The 26760-nt window shown below is 38.6% G+C and overlaps 1 protein-coding gene and 1 pseudogene across 8 annotated transcripts in view; one reads left to right on the forward strand and one right to left on the reverse strand.

Annotated features, from left to right (window-relative positions):
- Tdrd3 (tudor domain containing 3) overlaps window positions 1-22103 on the reverse strand; it is a 145246-nt gene extending 123143 nt beyond the window's left edge. For 2 of the 8 annotated variants that reach the window (XM_074043274.1, XM_074043277.1), the window contains exon 1: window positions 21477-21737. In XM_074043274.1, coding sequence (XP_073899375.1) covers window positions 21477-21517 — 41 coding nt within the window. In that variant the 5' untranslated portion in view covers window positions 21518-21737. Of the gene's footprint in view, window positions 1-20933; window positions 21118-21469; window positions 21738-21938 lie in introns of those variants that run through there. The other 6 variants (XM_074043276.1, XM_074043281.1, XM_074043279.1 and 3 more) reach the window with 6 other exon arrangements.
- On the forward strand, window positions 7924-9545 carry LOC141411560 (tastin pseudogene; annotated as a pseudogene).
- Window positions 22104-26760: the final 4657 nt, after the last annotated feature.

Below are 26760 nucleotides of genomic sequence, written 5' to 3' on the forward strand. Positions count from 1 at the left end.
AAATCAGACTTTAGTTACATAATCTTAGAAAGAAAATTTGCAGTCATAACAAAAACACCAAAAACTTAATTGTGATGGTAGTGTCAACAAGTAGGAAAGACATTTAATTATAGCTAAATGATACATATTTAAATTTAGTTGCATCCACCTTGGCATTGTAAAAATACAAATTAATAGGTAATTCTAATAATGGGCTGCTAAAAATAATTTATGAGGAAGGGAAGATAAGAAATGGAACAAAGCTAAATTAAAACTTATATCAAGACAGCCTACTGAAAGCATATTATTTTGAAAGAGGAAAATAATCACACAAATATTGAAAGAGTTAAAAAGTAGGAAAAGGGAGGAGAAAAGAGATGGGTAGAGCTGTGGCTTTTCATCATAATCCTTCTAGATCAGTTGATCTTTTTTAACTTTAAACATATACTACTTTGACAGAAACTCCCTGTAATTAAAAAAGTTCAGTGACTATTTTTTAAAAGAAGAAATCATAATTACATGAATTAAAATAGAACAGTATCCCTAAAAATCAATATACTGAAATTTCACTATAATCTTTCTAAGTACTATCAAAGAGACACTGATTCAACTTATTCAACATATATTTAGGGGAGAAAGAACACCTACCCCAAATTTTGGATAGGCAAAATGAGTTCATTAAATATCAAAGCAATACAAAAATAATCTTGAACTGTGCTGTGTCCTGGTTAAAACTTCTATTTTACGTAAATTAGTCCAGAGTGTGTAAATAAACCACAAATTGGAGATACAAGCATCAGTTGGGAGGCTACTGAACAAGCTTAAGTGCAAAGTAGTAAGAAGCAGTGTATAGACAGACTATAATGGTGACTGGCAGAATGAACAGAAGAGAATGATGTCATGGGTAGAGGTAATAATGATGATGACAACAACAATAATGATAATACCAAGTATCTACTATCCCTTTAAGTGCCAGATACCAATCTAAACACTTGATGACCATTATTTCATTTAATCCTCATACTAACTCATTAAGAAAGCCCTATTTTACCTTCCTTTTATGTATAAGAAAATTAAGATTAGTTAACCTGCCCATTGTCACACAGTTAGTAAACAATGGAATGGTATCTGAGGGAAATGGCAAACCTGGTTAAAAAAAAAAAAAAGTAGCTAGAAGGGCTGAAAACTGTTATTTAAATGTGCCTTGAAAACTATGTAGAGCTCCATGTATTGACCCAGTAATCATACCCTTCTTTTCCTACCATAAAGGGACTGAAGTGAAAGAAATAAGGCAGTTAGCTGAAGGCAGAAGGAAATTGGAAGGAAATTTTAAATACCATAACTATATGCCAATAAAAAAATTATGCAGCACTGCAAACTTGCCTGTAAAAAGTACAAAAGACCATACTTACCTGTAGCCACTTACAACCACATCACCATTTCATGGGAAAGAATAAAGTAAAAGACTGACTGGGGCTGTATTTTTCTTTAAAATAAATAAATAATGTTTACTTTATATTACATTTAATAAAATCTAGCTTTTAATTGCAAAAATGTGCTAACAGAAATATCCTCTTCTGTTTTAATCCCTTGTATTTATTAGCATTTTAACAGTTAGAAATGCTTGGCATCTCTTGACAATGTAAAAATTCTCCTCCATTCATCCATTTTCTAATCATTCATAAAAATATTAAACAAAACGTGCTGGTATCTGTTCATGGGAGATTGCATTTTACATTTTTATGTTTCTCCAACTAAACAAGTAGCTGTCAATTCTAAATCTGAAATGAAGGTTAGCTTCTTATTTTTATGATTAAAAGAAATTAAAGTTATTTGCACTGGCATTCCATACTTCAAAAATTAATAACAAAGCACAAAGTTTATGATAAATATATTCTGCTGCATACAACAATTCAAACACAAACATTATTCATAACTACTAATCTACATTTTAAATAAGCCACTACATTCACAATATTATCAACAGTTTTAGTTAATGTCAATGTAACACATTAAATCCATTTATACCTATAATGCAATTTATGTCACAGATGAAACAAATACAAATAATTAGCACCCCAGAGAAATAATCTGTCTTTTCTAAACACTTTAAAATTCAAGTCCAAGAAAATATTCAGCACAGGCTAAAAATTACAAAGTAGAAATCTAAATCATGAAAATTCTGTGCTAAAACACAAATGAAAATGCATTTACTATAGATAAGTAAGAAGAATACTGAACCTCATTATGGCCAGCTAGAACAAAACAATATTTTCCCATCAGTAAAATAAAAGGACTGGACTACATGACCACAAGGCTTCCCACCTAATAGCTCTATGTCACAGTGATCCAAAGGTACATTAAAAAAAACCTTTGCCCCTTGATATTCCGGGGCAATAAGCTAGCTTGTATTATTTTGAATTAAGAGTAGAAGTTACAGAAGTTTACAAAATTTTAAGGACAATTTACAATAGTAAGAGAAAGATGATTTATCAGTTATTAATTACATATTTTTCCTACTATTAAGAAAGAAAGCTCCATAAACTTAGAAATATATTAAGAAGAGAAACACAGTGTTCTACAAAACAGCAAAGACCACTGTTCCCAACTAAACCAAAATGAACTTGATTAAGGAACAAAATCAGAATTTTAAACAAATCAGAGAGCTAAGAACACAAAAAATATGTATGAACCAAACTCTGGAAAATGATGGATCCTTTACAAGGGAGAAAACATCCCTGCCAAAGGAAAAGGAATCTACCTAAATGTGTAAAACACTTTTTACAGCCATATGTAGTCTGGTTTGACAGATTAGAATCCTAAGGATTTTCAGCCACAACCAAGTCTGGAACCACCTGCCAAGTCTCACATGTGTCTTTATAAAGTGCTTCAATGTTGTATGCCAAAAGCTGGTGTGCTCATGTGTTTGTGTGTGTGTGTGTGTGTGTGTGTGTGTGTGTGTGAGAGAGAGAGAGAGAGAGAGAAAGACAGAGAGAAAAAGAGAGAGAGAGAGAAAGAGTGTGTGTGTGTGTGCGCACGCGCGCACGCACTGGGCTTTTAACTACAGAAACCCAATCTAGGGCAGTGAATTGGACAGGAATCTGATGAGTACTTCAGGTTTTCAGCTATTAAAAAAATAGCTTATCTCTTTATTCACAATATTCCTGCATTTCCAGGCATACCAACATTCAACTACCAAAAACAAAGGTAGGAAAACTAAAAGAAATCCTTCTAAGTACTCTAGGACTTTCAGCAACCAAAACCTGAATAAAGTCTCTCAAAGAAACCAAGTCCTGGCTTTAACTAATTTTAAAAAGAAAGAAAAAAAAAAAAACTAACAGAAGAGAAAAAATCCAAAATAACAGAAAACCTAATAATAAAGTGTTATTCGATTAAAAGAAACAGTAGAGAAAATGGGGCTGAAGAAACAGAAATTGATAGGGGAGCTAAAAGAGATCTCTTGAGGCACAGAGAGAAAGCAGAGCACGGAACCATGAAGTCAGCACTTGGGCAGTAAAACCAAGAGGAACAGATCTTCCTTGTTTTCAAAGCTGCCAACTTAGCTATGAAGCCAAAGCAGATCTATGGAATCTGTTGGTGCTTATATCCCAGGTTATATTAAAGGGAAAATTGGGACCCTACCCACAAAGCATCTGAAACCAATAGTGACCTGAATCAGGCTAACACTCAGCAAAAGTTCACAATAACTACAATTAATGGACTCAACCCTTTCCCTAGAACCTGGGAAGGGGGGCATGCAAATGAATACTAATTTGAGTCTCTACAGAACTTTTATACAAAATGCCTAACATGCAATAAAAAATTACATAGCATTTCAGAAAGCGATATATATTTATAAAAAAAACAGGAAGAAATAATAAATAGAAGTAGCCTCAATGTGAGTCAAATGTTGAAACTGGCAAGACACTTGAAACTAGTTATCATATAAATAGAAAGATCTCATGAAAGAACTGGACAGTAAACAGGAAAAGATGGAGAATTTCAAAAAACATAAAAAATTAAAATAGAAATGTTAAAATGAAAAATACAAGATCAGCAATAATGGATTCAACAGATAAGCTTTATAACAGGACAAACACAAAAGAAGAAATGTTTAGTAAAGTTGAAAGATAGGTAAAAAGTAAGCAGATACTTTAAAAAAAAAAGTAGAAAGTTAACATAATAGAAAATCCAACAGTAAAGTGTCTTTAGATTCAAAGAAATAGTAGAGAAAATGGGGCAGAAAAAACAGAAAATAGTACCTACATCATTTCCAAAATTGGTGAAAAATGCCAAGCCAAGGATGCAAGAAGTTCAACTAACACATAATGAATAAATGCAAAAAAACTACAGGCACACCACAGCCAACTGCTGGGGGAGTAATAAAGAACAAATTTTAGAGCAGTGAGAGAATAAAGACACAACACATACAGAGGAGAAAAACATGAGATTCCACTAGTCTCTTTTCAGAAATAATTCATCCCAGAAGAAAGTGAGAACGTATCTATAAAGTACTGAAAGAAGCAATGCCAGCCAATGCCTACACTCCTAGCTACTTAGGAGGCAAAGATAGGGAGGACTATCATTCAAGGCCAGTCTGGTCAAACAGCTCCCAAGACCCCACCTCTAAAATAACCAGAGCAAAATGGACTGGAGACATGGCTCAAGTGGCAGAGCATCTGCTTTGAGAGCATAAAGCCATGAGTTAAAACTGCAGCCCCAACATAAATAAATAACTTTGTATCATATATGAAAAATATTTTTGCCCCAAATTGCTCACATCTATAATCCCAGATACTCAGGAGGCAGAGTGCAAGAGGACTGTGGTTTGAGGCCAGCTAGGACAAAAAGTTGGTGAGAATTTCTCCATCTCAACAATGAAGTGGGCATGGTAGTGTGTGCCTGATATCCCAGCTAGGCCCTAGGTAGGAGGATCATAGTCAGAGGCCAACTTTGCTCTAGACCAAAACAAGATACTACACAAAAACTAACTAAAGCAAAAAAAAGGGCTGGGGGCATGGCTTAACTGGAAGAGCACCTGCCTACCAAGCACAAGGCTGTAAGTTCAAACCTCAGTACTGCTAGGAAGAAAAGAAAAAGAAAAAGATTTTTAAAAAGAACAGCAGGACAATGGGCAGGCAGAGCTAAATAAAATTATATTGTTGTAAAATTCTTACATCATGCATGAACTATTATTTGAAGGTAAATTGTGACAACTTAGAAGACTTACAGTATAAGCTCTAGAAAACAATAATAAAAGTATAACACAAAAAGGTACAACTAAAAGTCAATAGAGATAAAATGGAATAAAAAATGCTGTACCAAAAAAGGTGGAAATAGGATAATTAGAAATTAATGAAATGACAGACTAAAACCAGCCATGTTAATAACTACATTAATGGATTAAGCATTCCAGACTTTCAACTCACTAAAAACAGCAAGTAGGGCAAAAGAATTGAGAAGTCCTCTGAAATACTAAATTCTTAAGCTACCAAGGGCTTAAGGGTCCTCAGGAAAACTGAAAGACAGCGTTCAAAGATATTCAAGGCAATGCACCCTCACCCAGCACAACAATAAAAATAAGAAAGAAAGAAAGAATAAAATTAGTCCATTAAAAATAAATAGATAAAATAAAATTTAAAAGCAAAGGTAAAGGCCTTTGAAGCAGGCAGCAGGTCCAAATCTTCCTCTAGAATAATATAAACTGCATGCTTATATCCTTCAAAAATTCTTACATCGAAACTCTAATTCCCAATGTGATAATATCTGTAGCTACAGCCTGTGAGTGGTAATTAGGTCATGAGGGTGGATCCCTTAAGACAGGATTAGCGCCATTAGACACACAGTTTATTACCTTGCTTCCTGCTCTCACCATGTGATACATCAAGGTTTCCACTTACTACCCAGGAAAAGTAGCAAGGAACTAAATCCACCATGACATTTTTATATGCCCCAGCCTCCAGAACTATGAAAAACAAATCTCTTGCTTAAGCTGCCTCGTCTATGCCAATTTTGTTACAGAGCCTGAACTAATAAAACAATTACAACAATCTGCAGTCAATCAGCAGATTGTGTTTCATCACAAGCTTGTCAACAGATTCTGCGGTCACAGGTTTTTGTTTTGTTTTGCTTTCTTCCCTAATTTCTACCACCCTTGTAGGTGACTCTTTAAAATTCCACTTCTCTAATTATGAGTATAAAAAATGAAGGACATTTTTATCTCTTTTCTCTATGAGTGTACTGTCCTTGAATATCTCTTTCCTATTTTTTTAATCAAGCTTTTGGTCTTTTGCCACTTAATTTTGCAGGGTTCTTATATATTAGGAATAAATAAAATAAACAGAACAATCACAAAGTGAGAGAAAAAAAAAACAGCACATGGATCTGTCCAAAATCATACACATAACATACAAACAACTACTTACTACAAATCAATGTTAAAAACTCCAACAATCCGAAAAGAAATTGTTGTTTTGGGGTTTTGTTTTGTTCTTTTTTTTTAAGATTTTTTTAAATAGCTAGGTAGCCCAGGCTGTCCTGGAAGTCGCTATGTAGTCTGGGCCTCAAATTCAAGATACTCCTGACTCAGCTCCTGCATGCTGGGATGCAGATGATTAATCCAAAATTTTAATGGGCAAAGGATTCAAATTAATACTTTATAAAAGAAGATATACACAGTGGGATAAAGGAGACTGATGGAAGAGTAAAATTTAACTATGATATATTGTAAGAACTTCTGTAAATGTCACAATGTACTCCCAGCACAATAATAAAAAAAGAAGATAAACAAATGGCAATGAGTACATAAAAACCCAAAGCAAATACACACTGAAATCACAATGATAAAATCGAACGGATAGAAAACACTGAATGTTGGTGAGTAAGTAGAGAAAATAGATCACTTATACTTTATTAGCTGGCATGTAAAATGTCACTTTAGAAATAAAAATTTGGCTCTTTCCTATAAGTTTAAACACAAATCTGCCCTATGGCCCAGCAATCCCACCTACAACTATTATCAAGATAAATGAACACATAGACTGGAAGCAACCCAAAATGTCTATCAATAGGATAATGATTAAACAAACTGTGGAATATTCAAATATGGACTGATACCCAACAACAAAAAAGAGCAAACTTCTGATAAAGGCAAGAACATAATGAATTAGTCTCAAAAACTTTGTGGTAAGCTTCTAAGGAGTCAGAAAATGTAAAGGTTTCCATTTTCATGATATTCAATCACAGGAAAATTAATCCATGATGACAGATATTGGAAAAAAATGACCCCCGGACACCAACCGGTAGAAGAGAAAGATCAGGACAAAACTTTCTTGGGTGATAGAAACATTTTGTATCTTGCTATGGATGGTGATTACATAAATGTATACAACAATCAAAACCTATTGTACTAAAAACACTTTAGAGCTATGTATTTTAAGGTATGTTAATTATGCAACAACTAAAAAGAAAAGCCCAATCAGTTTATTTATTCAATAAACATCTGTTGAGTCTTTTCTCTATGACAGACATTGTGCTAGTACTGGGAATTCAAAGATGAAAAGAATGTGGTGCTGACCTCAAATAAAATCAATCTTAATGAAGCTTGGTTCACTTGTAGAGTCAGACATATAAACAACTACAGTCCTGTAACTATGGAGCTTCAAAGAAGGATATCTACTCCCATTAGAAAAGACTTCTTAAAACAGTTGATTGTTCTGCTTTAAATAATGATAGTCAGGAATTAGTTAACCTAAGTGGAGAATAGCATTCTAGGCTTCCAGAAGAAAGAATTTAGGAGACATTAGAAATATATTTCTCATCTTCCTTAAAAATCTCCATACCTTAAAGTCAGGGAGAAAGAAAGTAAGTAGATGCAACCCTGAGAAACCTGAACTGATTGCCTCTTGCTCTGTCCTCCTCCATTAGGGTTCCCCGAAAGCTCCCATGACCACCATTCAAGTCATGAAGGGTCCCTTCCTCCCAGATGTATCTTTCACTCCTAGCAAGATTCTGGTATGCTCTCAGAGACACCCACCTTTTCCCACAGTCAAGCCGGACTCCCTGGACTAGGAGAACCAAGATCCAAGGAGGCTGGTGCAGAAGCCACCACTCGGTATTTGACACCCTCTTGTTGGCTTGGCAAGCCCTAGGTAGAAAGTTCCACACCAGAGAAATGACAAAGATTGGTGGGGATAACTCAACTCCAGAACTCCTTGGAGGAGTTTTTTGTCCCTGGGGGACAAAATGTGGGCTTCAGAGACCACAGAGTTTGTGACTGACACTGCAGCCCTGGCCACCATCCTGTCAGGTGAGGGGGTGAAGAGCTGTCCCAAGGCACTAGTCCAGTCTGACTGAGAGTACTGGTTTAAGGGAGCAACAGAAACACTATAGGGGGGGGATACAGCCAGAGTGCTCACACTTATATATTCCTGGTCCCTAGAACTCCAATCCAACATGATTTACTGCTTCTCAAAGCTAGAGGGACCAGAACGCTAATGCCAGTCTTTGTTCCCCCAGAAGCTAAATGTTCTGATTCCACTTTCAGTACCTCCCTAACACCCCTCCACCTGCCCCAATTTACCAGAGCTAAGAAGCAAGACAGATTGCAGCAGCCAGACATCAGTGAACTAGGCCTCACAACTACTTCCGGAATCCCAATGAAACCTGCTTCCTCTCTCCCTGAAGAAGAACATGAGCTTGTCCATCACTCAGATGAAGAAGGAGCCCTCCTGGGTCTGGCCCAGTGTACCACTGAGAGAAACCTGAGAAATACACACAACAGGCAACCATGACTCCCACCTGATTGCTTCCCCTGACCCTGTGGCCCAGACCATAACCAGCCATGTGGTGCCACCTTCTGTCTCCTGCCCTTCACCCTTTGGACAGGCACAATGTATACCCTCCCCTGGCCTAGAAATTCTTTTCTGATATTCATTTTCATGGTGTCCTTCCATTCAACTCAGAACCAAATTTACACCCATCTAATCAATCTCCAGAGTTATCAGGCCCAATGGTTGAGTGGCCTCTCTTCTCAGTCCTGCCCTGAAGAATCTATTATGACCTGGGAGCAGATTGCTGTACAATTGGTTGACCAGGACAGTTGTGTCAGGATGCTGGAGGGTCCAGAGAACTCAACTATGGCAAGTCCTCTGAACCCCACCCTAGTAGAACTCCCAAACTCCAGGAGCTAAAGATGCAGTGCATCAATATCCTGCAGCAGCTGTTGCAACAGGAGGTAGAGGGGCCAGAAGTGGGCAAGAGTGCTCCCCTTAATGGAGGCTCTTCTCTGGATATGGTTGAACTTCAGCCCCTGCTAACTGAGATTTCTAGAACTCTGAATGCCCCAGGAAAATATTCTGGGACTTCCCTTTTTGGACTATCAAAGCACTCTGAGATGCCAGAATCCTGCCTTCCAGAGTAATATGGGGGAACCACAGCCCTACCCTAGGGCAGAGGCTGAGGTGGTGGAACCCTGCCCTCAACAAAATCAGGACCCCCAAAATCAGGAGTCCTGCTGTAGGCCTGGGGCCAGACACAGACGAGTCCTTCACCGAGGAACAAGCTGAAGTCCCAAAGCTCTGCCCTCTAGCATTGCCTGAACCCCTTCAGTCTAGCCCCTAGTGAGAGGCTGGACCCCCAGAGGCTTGCCTTGGGGTACAACAGGAGCCATCAGCAGCCCACTCCCTGGATAACAGAATCCCAGAATCCAACCCATTGCCCTGATGCAGTCAAGGGCCTCCAACAACCTGGTTTTCTCTTCCCAACTCCCACTTTGTTGTCAACCCTCCCCCATTAATCCTTTCACTCCTGTTTCTGATTCAACCCCCACCTCACCATCCCAGAAGTCTGACCCCTTAGACCCTGGCCCTGAGACAACACCTCAAAGCATGTCCCATGAGGCCCATCTACGATGTGTGCACACTGGATACAACCGAACCTCTCCCTCAGGGCCCACCATGTCTCCACCTACCCTGTGGCTGTGTTGCTTCATTGGCAGGAAACCCTATGTTTCATTCCACTTGGTTCTGAGGCCCATTCTTCATCATGAGGCTCTAGCCTCTACCCACTCCTGCCTTATGCGATCACCCCTTCCCTTTAGCCCTTAAGATATTGTTAGTCTGCCTATGGGACTGAGAGCCAACACCATTTTATCCTTTAATAAAGCTTCTAAAGTGTCGAAATAAAAATCTTTACCCTTGGAGATCTATGTTTTGAAGCTAGTCAATAAAATTGTAAAGTGGGTAATTTTTGTTATTACTTGATACTGCATTAAAACTGAAATCACTATTTTTATCAACTAACAAAGCAACGTTTTTGAGGCACCCAACAAAGTTCAATCTTAAGCAAAAGACATTAAGAAATAACCAACACTAACACTAAAACAGTAAGCAGTAGCAGCTAATTTTATTTTTAAATGAGGGTAAGATGAGCCAAGTCAAAAACACTGAAAAAGAGAGTTCTGTCATCAACATCCCTTAAGAAAAAATTCATTGTTGAAGTTTATCTCTAAAAAACGTTTTGCATTAAATTCTCTCTGCCTGAGTCCTGATCTCTTAATTTATCTTTGAAGTAAAAGACAGAGGATCACTGGACCAAGGTGGTTCCCAAGGAATCCATAAAGTATCCATAAAAGTTTGGCCAGTTGAGCAAACAATTTTATTTACTAACTTCTTACAACTGGAAAATCAATCATAATTTTTACAGAGAAACCATACTTCAAATATCTTACTTATAGCATTACACTGCTTAAGTTGGCAAAATTTAGGACCCAGTTTTCCCAGTAATGGCATTTGTGTATTATTGGTTACATTTGTTAAACAAGTATGTCTGCTTGTTATTACTATTAATTTTAGCCACAATATACCATAGTGGTTAAAGTGTAAAAGTTCTGATAAAATATAATGCAATTTATATAATCAGGATATTTAAGACTGTATATTGGACTCCAGTGAATATGAATCCCTACAAGCTCAAACTAGTAATTCTATGAGTTTGATGACACAAATCCAAAAAGGAAAAAATATGAATGAGTATAGCAGCAGATACTGAAAATTGCATTTTATTAGCCCTTTTGAGCTAGTTCCCTGAACACCATCAACCTTTGTCAAATCATGAATTTATCTTTTATCATAAGTTCAATTTCTAATTATCAGTCAGCTACTATCAAATAAGATTAATATAAATATGATTGACTAGAAAATATTTGAATATTTAAAAAACAAACTCGTATATTTTATTCAGGATTGATATATTTTAATAGGCTTTTCAACTTCACACCCACTCTTCTTCCTCTACTTAAGAAGGTTTTGTATAGCATCCAAAAGTTGTCCAGACAAAACAGAAATGCTCAAATGAAGGCAATGAAGGATTTCTATCAGCCCCAGGGTATAATGGCAAGGTTCTATTAAATCTGCAGACCATTTCAAAAACACCTGACAACTCTGTGTCTGACAGAAAGGCCGCATTCCAAGTACTGGCACATTGCTATCAAATAGTTTGGATTTACTAATCTGTAAGGCAGCCCCCATTCACACCAGTCATTACAAATACAGATAAGAACAAGGATAGTGGCTGTCATGGCAAGTTATTTTTGGCAAATACTGGAATAAGTAGCATGTACTACTTGTTCTAACCTCCATTTGTTTTGATAATGGACTAATATGTCTATGTCACTACTTACAGCAGAGATCAGCAAACTTTTTCTCTAAAAGACTATACAGTAAAAATTATAGACGTTGCAGGCCATATATTTTCTGTCACAACTGCTCAACTCTACCCTGGTAGCACAAAAGCAGACAGTAGGTGTATGAATACTTTTGGCTGTGTTCCAACAAAACTTTATTCACAAAAATAGCCAGCAGCCCAGATGTGAACCAGTGGCCATACTCTGCCAACTCCTTACTTAAGATAAAGCTTTATAATCTATCTTTCCTTCAAAACCTAGACTCAAAAGATAAGTCCTTGCCTCTCAAAAATGTATTTAGTCAAAAAAAGGTAATGATCCATAAACTTACATAGTATATAATTAGTCCCACACATTTAATTTTTGAGGATGGCATCCCATTACTCCTTAAGAGAAATCCTTACTTATAAAAAATAAAAACCAAATACTTAATAACAAGGCAACATTTCAGTGAGAATATGAAATTATTCTGCCTTTGGCTTCTGAAACTTATTAAACTCATGCCCATAGTATGACACAGAATACTGACAATTTCCTACCTCAAATTTCTTTCTGTTCTTCTTGTACAAGTGAAATAATGCCATGTGAAATAAATATTCTATCTGCCTGTACCATTCCACCTTTAACTTGACATATTACCAACCGCTAATGGTAAAACATAATTAGGAAGTTAAAAATCCTTAATATAACCCTCTCAGTCAACAGATTATTCTAAAATACAGGGTTATCAACTTCTTCTAAAAGTAACACATGATTGGAAATCCATGTATGCAAGTCATATGAATTTTTTTTAACAGGCAACAATAGGAGAGCCCATACTTGACATGCAACAACTAGAACTGTATTTACTGGATGCTCAGGAAACATCAAGCAGTATTATAAGCACTCTATGTGTTAACCTTAATCCTCGTAACTATACAATGAGATAGATTCTACAACTGACACCACTGCATGGATGTCATTACTAAGGTAGTGAGCAGTTAAGAAATGCACCTAAGATTATGACTATTGGGGCAGAAGCAGTAACGACCTCAGGTCAGGAGAGTTGCGGACTTCAAAACCCATGCCCTTTACCACCAACTACACTGCTTCTCAAAAAGTTTATGTAAATCTAACTGAAGATCAACAGTACTTTGTGGTACTTATATCCATTTCCTTTTTCCCAGTAATCCCTCAAGATAATCCACTTTGCGATAGAATTATAAGTAATTATAATTAACTAATTCTAATATACTTATTCAAAATAATTTAATTCTTAATCTCAGTTTCAAACACAAATTGATTCATGCTTTCAAGCCCATTTCTAGGTGGCACTTTCACAATGCTGACTTCATGTGGACCTATTCATGTATATCAGATACTCAGGCCAAAAAAAAAAACAAAAAAAAACCAACTAGGGAAGGAGGGTACTACAGGGGATACCAGGAAAGTCATAACAGCAACAAGCAAGATGAACATTACAAAACCATGCAGTCAAACCCTAGTTATTTTTCACTTTGAAAACTCATGTCTGAAATACAAAGAGATCTATATTCACACATTTTATACATACCTTTGCTTACAGCATTAAAGCATTACCAATAACTATAAACAATTCAATTTACACATGAAAGCTATTATGATAAAGTCAAACATGTCCACCAGCAATCAAATTCAACTTTATTTTCCATGAAAACATGTTGAGGCAGGCCTAATTCAAATCATACGAAGCAGTCAGCTAATACGATGATGGCACAGATGTGTCCCATAATACCGATTTTCAACATTAATTCATACCTAAAAGTGTACAGGACACTTTTCAAATTTTTTTTTAATATTAGAAGGATATGGCTCAGCCCAATTTCATATTTAATCTGTTTTGGCATTTTGACTAAGATAGTATCAGTGGAAATGCTTATACATACAGTTCTTATCAGTAGAAACCGATAAAAACTTCAAGGCTCTCTTGCCCTTTTAAGAAAATCAAACTTCAGTATGCACACCATAATTTCTGTCACGTATCATTTAAATATTAAGTCCAATCTCATTACCCCATACTTGTTAAAGTATATGACACTGTACCATTACTCTTTTTCATGATATCAAATCAAAATCTCAACTTGCTAAGATTGTTAAAACTTGTTAAGTTGTTAAAACTCAGTTAGTTAAGAAACTACAACTACTTATAGGAAGGTATCTTTTAATTAGGAACTATCACTACAAAAATGTAACTGCTAGGAAATTTATGAGCAGAACACCAAGTGTTTTCTGTAGCAAAGAACACCTAAAAATATGTTTATTAACAAAGTTAAATGTTATTATGGATAGTCACTTTGCACTAACAAGGATATAAACATAAACACAAAAATGAGCAATGAAGTTTCACTGTATTGTGAAACTTTGGTTATTTATCAATTTTGAATTATCAATAAAAAATACTTAATATATGCATATAAAGTCTTCTTGTGAATTTGCAGTCAATTAAAGGGACAAGGAAAAAACAAAGCAAGACTATAACCAGATAAAGCAGTCAAAAAATTTATGAGCAGTAAGCAAAATAGAGGGAAATGTATATCCAGATCTTGTTCAGTTTCAAAATGTAGCAACCAAACACTCAGATAGGGACTGGGTACTCACCCTACCCCACCCATCCTCAAGAGCAAAACTGACAAAAGAAGTCAAAGAAACATAATCCTGGAGAAATCTCATGTGCTATGCAAAACTCATGTTGGGGTTTAATTCCCACTGTGAGGTATTAAAGAAAACAGAACAATACAGGTAAGGATGGGGCTTTGGAGAGGCAATTAGGGTTAGATAAAGTCATCAGGGTGAAGATCTCCATGACTGTATTAATACTGGTAGCATTATAAGAAGGCAGAGAAAAAGACAATACACACATACATATCACACATGCTCCCTCATCCCTCACCGTGTGATGCCCTGAACCACAGCAAGAAGACCATCACAGATGCAGACACTCAACCTTGAATGTTCAGAACCAAGAGCAAAAGTAAATCTCTTTCAATTTAAACTTACCCAGCCCATAATACTGTGTTATTAGCAACAGAAAATGATACTTATTATTCAATTTAGAATGGGGACATACTGAGGGAATCACCAAAGGGCCTGAATAAAAAAAAAAAAATCATGGTAAATCCCTAGGAATTTCAGAAGTCCCTACGTATCAACTTGGGTTCTTAGCAAAAGCAGAAAGTTCTGTCCATTCTCCTCATCAATATCTCTCAAATCAATGAACTGCTCCCTATCTCAACCATCACCATCTTCATTTTCTTCAGCACAAAAATACTTTAAAACTTAACTCTTCCCATCCCAATTAAAACTCTTCAACATATTTCTACTAACTATAGAATGAAAATAAAACTTAACATGGCCTAAAAGGTCCATGTCACATGATCTAATCAGCCCCATCTCACTACACTGTCTTTCTTTGTTGCTCTGCAGCAACCCTGGTCCTTCAGATCTTTGTAATCACCATGCTCACGACCACCATGGGACCTTCGCAAATGCTACTCTCCCTGTAACACAGCCAGCCTAGTTAACTCCCACTCATTCTCCAGATTTTAAGGAAGCATTCTTTGACCAACAAGAAGAGACCAAATTCTGCCTAGGCACATCTGGAACAATGTCTCTTTCTATTATATTTTACAGATGCAGTATGTTTGAATATTAATTAATGACTTTTCCCTCCATACAACTGCAAATGATTATACTAAAGAAAGTGCCCACTAAAGCACAGTGTTCAATAATAATTTGTTGGATAGGTGCACTAATGAATCTGCCTTGTTTCCTTCCCAAAGACCAGATACAATATTAACAGAAAGCACTCAACAAACCTTGCTTATACATTGTTAGCACCGGAAAGCTTTCCAGATTTTCCAAGCCTGGATTAATCTCTCAAACTTGTTTCAACACTACCGTACAAGTGAAATAAAAGTGTTTAACATGTTTAAATTCTGCCTGCTGTGCATCACTGTATCCCCAAAACATAGTACATTGTGTATAGGAGGCATAAATATTTACAAAATGTTTTCAGTACACATATTATTGTGCAGGGTTACATATTTCTCTATCTTGACTCATTAATGTAAAGATACACCTTTAATAGCACTGTACTGAGATGAAGATAGCTATTTGTCTCTAACAGCCACAAGACTATAACACATGTGAGGACAGACACAGCCTCACCCCATCAAGTACAGACGTGAAACTGTAGGGGTTACAATATAAGGTACACCTGGGCAATCTGACCAGTCCTGGGGCATGACAGAGTTCTTTCCTTTCTCTCCATCACCAATGTTTCTTTTCTGTTATCTTTATCTTTGGTCTGACACCCTTCTTAATACTTCACATTACTACTACACATTTCTACCCCTTTCCTCTCTGCTTTTCTTTGTTGTTCTATGGTTTTACAAGTGTTTCTCAAATTTCTGCATTAAATTTTTTGCATCACTGAGCACACAATCTACTTCTTCCAAAAATTACCTGACAGGAAAGTGTTCTTCAGCTACTTCCAGATCCTACACCCTTCAAAAAAGGAAGAATTTTTGGATTGATGGTACTTAACTGTAATGTAAGTCAAAATGCCAATATTCTTTTGTCAAAAAAAGAGAAAACATAAGCTAAAAGAAGTTGATATAGTTCTATTTTTATGGTTCTTGAAACGTTACTATGCAATTTTTAGTTGATTTAGCAAATGCTGTGTGAAAGGAGAAAATTATTTTCAACCTGCTGAGGTAGCAAGTTTCTTTTTATACCTTCTTTATGCTTATGTCAAGTCTACAGGCAGCTGAAACTAGATTTATAGGTAAGTCACCAAAATAATCACTACAAACAGGACTTTAAACCTTATCAGTTTAACAAAATTCCCATTTTTAGCAGTTTGCAATATCAATAGAAGCAGACAGGCAATATGTAACATATCTGAGACAGAAGTCAACAAATCATATTACCTTTAAAATGAAACCCCACTGAACTAGCAATATACACTTAAAAAAATAAAGGGCAGGAGAAAAAAAAATAGGTCTTTTCCGGAAGTGGCTACCAGTGGGAGATGGGTGGGCACAAGGAAAGGATGAATGAGGATGAATATGATGGATGTATTTTGTATCCATATATGAAAATATAACACTGAGACCTGTTGAAATTGTTCTAAGAAGGGGGAGGAGAAAGAGGGAGAACGATGGAGAGGGTAAATCTAACTAAGATATATTAAAGCACAAATCACAATATAGTCCCCTGTACAACTATTATATGCTAATAAAATTTTAACATAAAAACTATGAAAAGCTGGGCATGGTGGTACACACCTATAATCCCAGCATGCAGGAAGTGGAGGCAAGAGGATTACAAGTTCAAAGCCAACCTCTGAACTACAAAAAAAAAAGGAAAGAGAAGGAAAAACAACTATCAATATTCTTCACAAATGTATGTATACCTAACAGGTATGCTGGAAAAACATGAGCATGCAAAACCTCCAGTGCCCTCTGTGTAAACTCTCACTATATTATCATTGTCAGTAGTATCTTATAAGAAGGTATATGCTAATGTTACTACATAGGTTGTATTTATGCTGCTATGAAATGTGTTTTAATCTAAGTACGATACCATTCATTCACCAACAGTCTCCTGGGAAATAGTGACTCTCAGAAAACAGGAACCAAACAAATACGAAAAGCACAGAAAGAAAGCTGCAGGATGGCAATCCGACTTTCATGATCTTAATCATTAGCATGTCCTACAAAGAAGCGTCAGTGTGATGATGTGTGAAAAGAAGATCTCCTTCTACAGACAGGTAAAACATTAGGAATTAAAAATTCCTCCAAAATATTCTAAAGTTGGTCCACTTCTCTGAATTAGCTACCTAAGGGCAGTATGTGAATCAGGGCAGGTCTTTGAGAGCAAGGATTCCTTTATAATCCACACTGCTACTGATTTGTATTTTCTCTATCCCATTATTGGTCTCCTCCAGTATCACATTTTAATAAAAACTTTTATAATCTGTAGCTTTTCTTAGTTGTTCAAAAGCAAAACAAGTTAGGTATGCACCTACAGCAAACGTTAGGATGTTGGCAGCACCAGTAACCAGAGATAATCCCAAAGGGAAAGGTGACATTAAGGGGGGATGAGGTAAGAAAAAAACTCATGTATCATCTTCTCTACCCCCTGCACCTCTACCCTCCTTGAAAAAAACAGAAACCAAAAACCTGGAAGAGTCTGTGGATAAACCTTGAATATTACAAAACTGGGGCTTCTAGGAAATAATTTTTTCAGCTTAAAATGAAAACACAATTTTGAATGCTACCTTATAACATTTTCAACCTAAAATTGCTGAATAAAGCAAAACACAGTATAGTGCCTCACTTTTTCAGCTGTTATTAGACTTCAAAAAAGTCAGCCTAGTCATCAATGTGATCCACTGCCAGGCAAAGGTTTCTCTCACTCTAACACAATTGTCCCCAAGAATAAGCTTCACCTTTCCCAAACATAAAAACAGTACATGTACATATCAAAAAACCCTTTAACCCAATTTTCCTTTTTAAAATATAGGTGGTTTCTGCTAGTTTGTTTTTTGAGCCCAAGCAAGCCTCAAACTTGCTTTGTAACCCAGGGTAGCCTCCAACTCCTAATTCTCTTATACAGTCTCAATTCAAGTGTTAGGATTGTAATAGTGTACCACCATGCCCAGCTTAAAGTGGGTTATTTTTAATCAACCATTTAAATTAGAAGTGGTCACCATATCTTAGTTGAAACGAGTACTGGATCTTTATTCTAGATATTGGGGCTCTATTCTTGGTTCTGCCACTTATGACAGAGCAAATTGTTGTTACTCTGTGCTTTGTGATGAGTTATAAACGATAAGTCTATGAGCAGTACCTTCTCAAAAACAAACACGACTAACTAGATCTTCCTAACATATATTTTGGGGAGGGGGAAAGGAGAAAGGAAAGGAAAGGAAAAAGATTCAAAAAGTTGATATTCTTTATCACTGTTAGTAGAAATAATATTCTTCCCCCAAAGGAAGAATGAAAAAACCAAAAAACACTGTTCTCTAGACAAATAAAGGAAAATCTCCTCTATCAAGTTATTCTATGCAGACAATTAAGCATTATAAAAGACCAAGGCACCATTTAATGCATTATTTAAACACAGCCACTGTATATGTAGAAATCTACAAAATGTTTAAGTTCAAATGAGCAAATTGTGCTACAAACCATTAACGAAGGATATTATAAACATCATACATATACACATACAGATACACAGAGAGAAGAGAAAGGAGGGAAGGAGGGAGGGAGGGGAGAGAGACAGAGAGAGGGAGATGACAGCCAGGGTGGTTACTGTTGAGGTCTTATTTTAAAATATTGACTTGGGACATGGTGGCGTATGCCTATAACCCCAGCTAGGCAAGAGGCAGAGGTAGGAGGATAGTGATCTGAGGTCAACCCTGGGAGAAAAGCCTGAGACCTTATCTGAAAAATAACTAAAGCAAAAAAGGGATTTGGGGTCATGGCTCTAATGGTAGAACACTTGCTAGGGAGCACAGCACCCTGAGTTCAAACCCCAGGTCTTCTGCATTCCCCTGTAGATCACATCAGAAGCATAAGTTTTTCAACACTAAATAGTTTCCTAAGCTACTATCTTAGGTGAAACTGATAGAACAGATTTACTAATAATGCAGATGTTTTAGTATTTATTTCATTATAGGTTCTACAAGTAATTTAGTACATAGAAGACTTTAAAAAAAGACAATAATGGAGAACCCCCAAGAGTAAAATTCCAGCTGTCAAACTTCCAGAACTTGAGTTGGTCAAAATTGCTCTCCAGAACTTCCTCTCTGCCTTCCTTCCAGCACTCCTCTCTGACTATAAACCTTTGAAATTCTGTATTTTCACCAGTAGGTCTCTAATTAAAGACTTAATATAAGCTACCTTAAAGATTAACAGATTCTCATATCTTCTTTGGCATATGCCTTGACTTTTCAAGTTCCATGAGGAAATACATGAAAGTGACAAACTTCTAGAGAGTCTTATCAGTCCCATAACCTTTGAGTCACTGCCATAAAGTAGCAAAGACAAGTAGAGAAAAAGCAGCATGCAAACAAACAGTTAACTTGCAAAATAAGGTGACAAATGCTACCATATAACATTGCTGGAGATTTAAAACAATCTAACAAAGCAGGGAGAGGCTCTGTCTGGAAAACTGACAGGCAGGGCATTCCAAGGTCAACTGTGTCAGACTTTACTGAAAAACTACAACACAGAACACTCCTTGGCATTACGGATGCACCGAAAAATACCTGGTCCCTGCCCTTACAAGTCCAAAGAAAACAAATTGAGCATGTGTTTGGGATCCAAATAGTGAAACTAACTTTTCTAGAGTAAGTAGGGTTATGCTGGAAAGCAGTAAAAGATTGTAAACAAAATATTACTGATCTGAAGAACTAAGGGTCAGTCTAATGAGGAATAGGGAGGAGACTCAAACAGAAGAGTAGTCTGGGCAGTCTTGGCAGGTAAGGAAACTGAAGAGAGAGATTCCAGTTAAAAGAATAAAAACAGAATAAGATGAGTTTTTAAAGTTTAACAATACGAAAAATAATGCGTAAGTGTTGGAAGCACCTGCTCTGGAACCAGACTCCCTAGCTGAACACTGAACTCCACCACTTTCTAGCCATATCAATAGGCAAAGTTACCTAACAGTTCTTTGCTTCAGTCTCTGCACCTGTGAAATGGAATGGATAAGTGCCTGTAAAGACAGCAGCTTCTCCAAAACCGAAGTGTGATTTTATTACTTTCCTGGTCAAAAACTTTATTCTCAAAATCAAATTCCTATCTTTAGGCACTGGTAGCTTCTTGGTCTCCTTGTAGTCCTAACCCTAACCGAACACCCTGTACTTCCAAGAACCATGTGGATGCACTGTCAGTGCTGCAAAACAATAACCACTTTCCTAACTCTGTCCAGAGTCACCACCTTCCAAAGCCCACTTCTCTAGGAAACTCTACCTTTAATGCCATAGCACACTGTGCCTGTTCTTTCGTTTCCGGCATTATTAGGGTTTGTTCTTTTACTGCCTCTCTGTTCCTAGTTTCCAAGGTAATAATTTCAGAGAGCCGGTGCAAATCTCTTTGGTCCTGGTTCCCACCCTCAACCCAGACTGCGCCTATGCAAGGCTGAGAAGCACTCAGCTGCATTAAACTGGATGTTTACACCTATAATGGCCGCAGTTCCAGAAACTGCTTAATTTGGAATCATTTTCCACTGCTTTGATCCTCACATCTTGCCATGAAACGTCTTTAAAAATGAGGACAACGCCATCCTTTGGAGAAAAGTTCCACGGGGCAGCCCCCGAGTTGACAATGCGGTCCATCTTGGCTCCCCAAGTTGGAGGGCAGCTGCACACCGACCGGGGCGCCCTGTGCTTGCACACCAGGACCCGGCGGCGCCTCGGGCCCCCCGCTCCCCGCGTCCCACCGCGGCTACCCCGGAGCGGTTGCCCGGGCGGCCCGGACGGCGCGGCTCGGGCCTGGGCGCCACCCGCCCTGCTCGCCCGGCCCGCGGCGCCCTCCGCTCCCGGGGCCGCCGCCCGCCGCCGCCCGCCGCCGCCCGCCGCCGCCCGGGCCCAGGCCGCAGCCGCCGCCCGGGAGGGAGCCGGGGGACTCGCAGGGCTCCGCGTGGCGCCGGGGGCGGAGCCGGCCCCGAAGGCTCGGGAGAGGCCGGGGCGGGCGGCGGCCTCCGCCTACCCCGACATGCACCCCACCGCCCCTCACCCCAACCCGCCTGGGAGCCCCGGCCCGGGCCGGCAGGACTCACCACTTACCAACCCGCCTGGGACAACGCTGCGCCGGGGACCTCGGCCATGGTAGCTGCTCAGGCCGGGGCGATGAGGGGGTGGGGAGGCTAAGCTAGGGGTGTGTGGGGGCGGCCTCCTACTTGAGACCAATTAAAAAAAGAAAAGAAAAGAAAGAAAAAAGAAAGAAAAGAAAAAAAAATAAAACTCCTCTGGTCGGCTCTACAACTGGGCATGCTCAGTGCGGCCGGCGCTTCCTCCGCGTGCTGGTTCCGCTCGCCGCGTTTTCCGAGCGGCCACAGGGGCCGGCCTGGGTGAGGTGGGCCGGGCCGGGCTGGGCTGGGCTGGGCTGGGCCGGGCGGCTGCGGGCCCGGGCCTTGGTGGCTCAGTTAGGGTTTAGGACTGGGACTCAATCGGAGGGCAATTTAGTAACCCCTGGGACCGCGGAAACTGGGCCTTGTTGTGCTTGGGGCACTTTTCCGAGTTGCACACCTGGGAGCCTAGCGGGGAGGTTCTCCGGCGCGCAGAAAGTCAGACCCGCGTTTCCAACGCCGTCCTGCGGCCACCGGTATAGGGCGGGACGGGACGGAAGGCGCGGCCGCGGCCGGGCAGCGCTCCCGGACCTGCGCTAACGCCACGTTTTTGTGCAGGAAAACTCAAACGTGTCCCCAGCCCATTCTGAACGCGAGGAAAGTTTCTTTCTTGTCAAGACTCGCTTCCTTCACCTCTCCTTCCGGTCTGCCAAGTCTCAAAAGAATGGCACCACAGGCAGATCGGGTTGACATCACAATGAAATTGAGTGGGCTACAAAGAAAATCTGCGCTTAGGAAAGTAGAATCAGGCAGTGGCGTCCATGCTTGTTTTTTCCGGTCACCCTTCTGCTGAGCGCCCACGTGTCCCAGCACGACCCGGCGACCTTGGCACTGGCACGACCAAGCCCAGGGCCCACCGCCCAATTGCGGATGCTCTTCGCCAGCACTGTGGATGGGGTGAAGCCCAATGTGAGTCCCCAAGTGTGCATGCGCGGTGACGTACCCGAGCGGCGCGGAGGACGCCGGCGCGTGATTGGGTAGTACGGTCTGACACCAGCCAATCAGGGAGGAGCAGTGGGAAGTGTGCGCGGGCTGGAGACGCTGCCTACAAGTTGGCTCCACCCTCCTGGTCTTTGACCTCGGTGGCTGTCGGGGCAGAAAGACGAGCGTCGGTGTTCGACTCCCAGCTGCCGAGTGCGGAGCACAGACTGGAAAGAACTTGGCCGCCGTCACACTTCAGCTGCTCCAGCTGAGGCCGCCGTCACCAACACAGACTTAGAGCGAAGACTGCGGAACTAGACAGAGCCGCCGCTGCTGGGGAGGAAATCGGCAGTTACAGAAGGAAGGGGATAGTTACTCAGTACAGCTGCGAGGCCTCGGTACAGATTTTTGTCGTTTCTTTTGGTGGTACTGGAGTTTGAACTCAGCCTTGCACTTGCTAGGAAAACACTGCCACCTGCGGCAGCCTTAAGTTTTCTCATTTTAACAGATATCACGGTTGGCCTTCCCAAAAGTTACAGTTCCAAAATCGCGTTAATTTCTTTAGACCAAATACTAGGGAATATGTTTCCGAGCGCTTTTAGGATCGAAAGTAACCACCTATTTGTTTAGGTCATTTATAGGCACCGGTCATGCAGAAGCCAGAAAAAATTTACCTTTTTAAAGTAAACGTGACTGAATTAATTCGCCAGTAGTGTTTAATGGTTATTAAATAAGATATGCTCTCACCAGTTATTTACATTTTGCAATTAGTGCAACTCGTTAGCTGTGAACTCGGCATGTTGTAGCAATCACTAGAGTTCCTCACTGGATAAGAACCCTGTACCCATTGGTTCTCATATGTAATATAATACAATAAATATTTACCATGGTGTAGCGCTTAACTTCGATAAAATGCTCCACAAAGTACTGAATTCCCTCAATTCAACAATGGAATTCCTACTGGAGAAATTTAGGACAATATGAGTATCGAAAATAATAATGACGATAATTAATGACACACATTGAATTTTTAAGAATGCCTGAGTTGGGAGTGTAACTAAAATTAACGAGAAGGAGGATGAAACCTTTTCTTTCAGGGGAATACCAGATTATAAATATAAAACAGATGACCACAATTTATTCAGGCAAAGTTCATCGAAGGATGAGCTTAAAGCCACTGGATGAAAGATCGTGGGAGTACAAAATCCTCACATGGTCTCACAGTATCAAGCATGTCATAAAAGGAAAAATGTATCTTTATCATTAAAAAAAAAAAAATCCCTGCCTTAAGTGGTCAAAATTGTGATCACAAATAATAGTACAATCTGATGTTAGGTGCTTACTGATGCAATGCAATTAAAGCACATGCATTGCTGGGCTTTGGTGGCATAAGCCTGTAACCCTAGCTACTTGGGAGACTGAGGATGGCGGTTCCAGGCCAGCCTGGGAGGGAGGAGCTCTCCAGACCTGATCTCAAACAATAGCTGGGCAGTGGTGCACACCTGTCATTCCAGCAACTGTGAAAAGCTTAAAATAGGAGGATCACTGTCCAGGGCCACCTGGGCAAAATGCAAAAACTCTATCTCCAAAATAATCAGAGCAAAAAGGGTGGCTCAAGTGGTAAACGGCCTAACAAACAAGAAGCCTCTGAGCTCAACCCCAGTATCGCCAAAAAAAAAAAAAAAAAAAAAAAATTAAGGAATTTTTTTCTTACCAAAACTATTTACCTTTTTTTTTTTACATGTATATATATTGTTTGGGCCACTCCCAGCCTCCTCCCACCTTTTCCCCCCTCCCAAAACAAAACCTATTTACTTTAATCAAGCCTCCAGTCAGTGGTTCCCAGCCAAAGCCTGGGTCATCAACTCATTGGGCACAGGTAGCATGTTTGGGGACATTTTTGATTGTCACATCTGAAGCAGGTGGATGCTGTTAATTACATCCAATGGGTTGGGGCCATGGATGCTGCTAAACAAACTACAAAGCACAGTTTGGCACCTCCAAAAAAGAATTATCTGGTCGGTATTGCCAAGGTTGAGAAAACAGGTCTTAAGTTTGTGGAAGCACAGATTTAAAAGACACACAGGGGAAAGCAGGTAAGTTGGACATGAAGACACTGGCAGAGAAATCCAGAATGGACTGGACTATTAAGATATGCCAATATAACTACAAAAGAGAGGATTCTTCCAAATTAAGGAGATGAAAGAGACATGAAAACAAAATTCAGTCTTGGATCTAAAACAAATAGTTATTTGTGGCAGGTTGCAGAAATTTGAATATGGACCAGATACTGGATAGTATAATAAAATTATTATGTGGTAATGATATTATCATTAGATGTGATAATGGTGTAGTTCTTAATCTTGGACATTTTATGCTAAAGCATTTATTGTAAAGAATTGGGTCTATACCTTATTTGTATATGATTCATCAATATTTTGAATATACTTATATTAATATATACATAAATATGTATAACAAATGAGTGTAAATATGTACACACATGTACATGTGTGAATGTGGGAGAGGAGAAAAATATGGTAAAATATTAAAAATGGATCCATCAACTTGAGAGTCCTTGTGCTTGGTAAATTTCTTTAAACTTTTCTCTAGGTTTGAAATATTTTAAAATAAAAAAACATGGATCATACTAATTTCACATCAAAAACTATATTGTTCTATATAGATAAGTTAGTGTCGTGGAAAATGGTAACAGCTGACAATGAAAATATGAATTTCTATTTTTAATTAGATAAACTATTGATTTACAGAAAATATAAAGCCTACAATGAGCTAAAGTGAAGGGAAATCCTAAGGATAGAAAAAGAGTTTTGGTAGATACCAAACAAAAAAAAAAGATGGAATTAAATCTACTTTGCATCAATAATATAAATTAACTGAAAAGAGAGAGAAAATCCATTCACCTCTCTTTTCCCTTTACCATTTCAATGAAGGAAAAGTTCTCAAGACTGAAGAGAAGATTACATGTAAGGAATAGAAGCTACAATAAAAATGAATTATAGAAGTACATAGCCCCACTGGGGGCAAATTAAATCTTTTAACCTTAAGCCATTTATATCCTGTGAATATTACAATAACCTATGAGCCATATAAATATGTGTATTCCAACAGAACTCTGCAATGATGGCAATGTTCTTTATCTACACTGTCTGATACAGTAGTCACTAGTAGGTAGGCATTGACATATAGCACAAATCTATTTAGTCTGGATGTATAGATGCATACATATGTATGGAAATGGAGGGATGGGCAACACAGAAAACACTGGTGGATTCTGTGAAAGTGGAGACAAAAAAAACTGATGTCGGTAATCCCCAAAGAGGATTTTTTTTGTTTTATCTATAAAGTTTATTTCTTTAAACAAAAAATGGAAACATTAGGGCAATATGTTATATCAGTTACTCTGATAGTGCAAATATGGGTTTTTATATTATTTTACCTTTTATTGTGTTTTACATATCTCAAAAAGCAAGCTCTAACACTATTGAATTACATGATACTTTTCTAATGCTGTGCTTTTGTTTTCTATACTATATTCTGTTGTATTGTTAATATGATAAAATACAATCAGTATAAAAAAGAAAGAAAAAGTATAGGAAAAGGAGGACAACAGAAGTAATATAATAATGACCTTCATAAATTAGAGACTAGCATGTGGAAGGAAATTTAGACTTGTGCTTGTCAGTGTTGGAATGTAGTCCTTGAAGTAAAGGGGAGATGATTTCAGCTGAATACAATAATGAATCTCAATCTTGGGGCAGTCTAACAAAGAAACAGGCAATCTCAAAACAGAGTAAGCTCCCCAGTGTTGGAGGTATTCAAGACTCAATTAGATGTTCAATTGGTGTGAACATTCTAAAAAGAGACCCAAGGGGTTAGGCTGTTTCAGTGGTTTTCAAGGGATTTTTCTAAAGAGCCCTAGTGGCCCCACTTGGTGATGGTACCTCAAGAATGAGCAAGGTAAAGGGTCAGCAAGCTGAGCTGTAGGCTCTAAAGTACCACTCATAGCAGAACACACTTCTCTTATCTTCTCTTTCCCAGTGCATTTTGGTGAAATACTTAATTTGAACATATAATTCAACAAAAAAAAGTTTTAAGTCCATGACAGTAGATGAATAAACCAGTCTTTATTTAACCTATGAGTCAATAAGGTGACCAGGCACTATACAGTGGCAAGACAGACAAACAGTCATGAACTCTGCCCTTTGCAGTCTATAATGTATCTGAGAACAAAAACATTAAACCAGTTATGCATAGTAATTAGTTATAATTTAGTAAGT

This window comes from Castor canadensis, chromosome 10 (genome assembly GCF_047511655.1).
Source record: "Castor canadensis chromosome 10, mCasCan1.hap1v2, whole genome shotgun sequence".
Classification (NCBI taxonomy): Eukaryota; Metazoa; Chordata; class Mammalia; order Rodentia; family Castoridae; genus Castor; species Castor canadensis.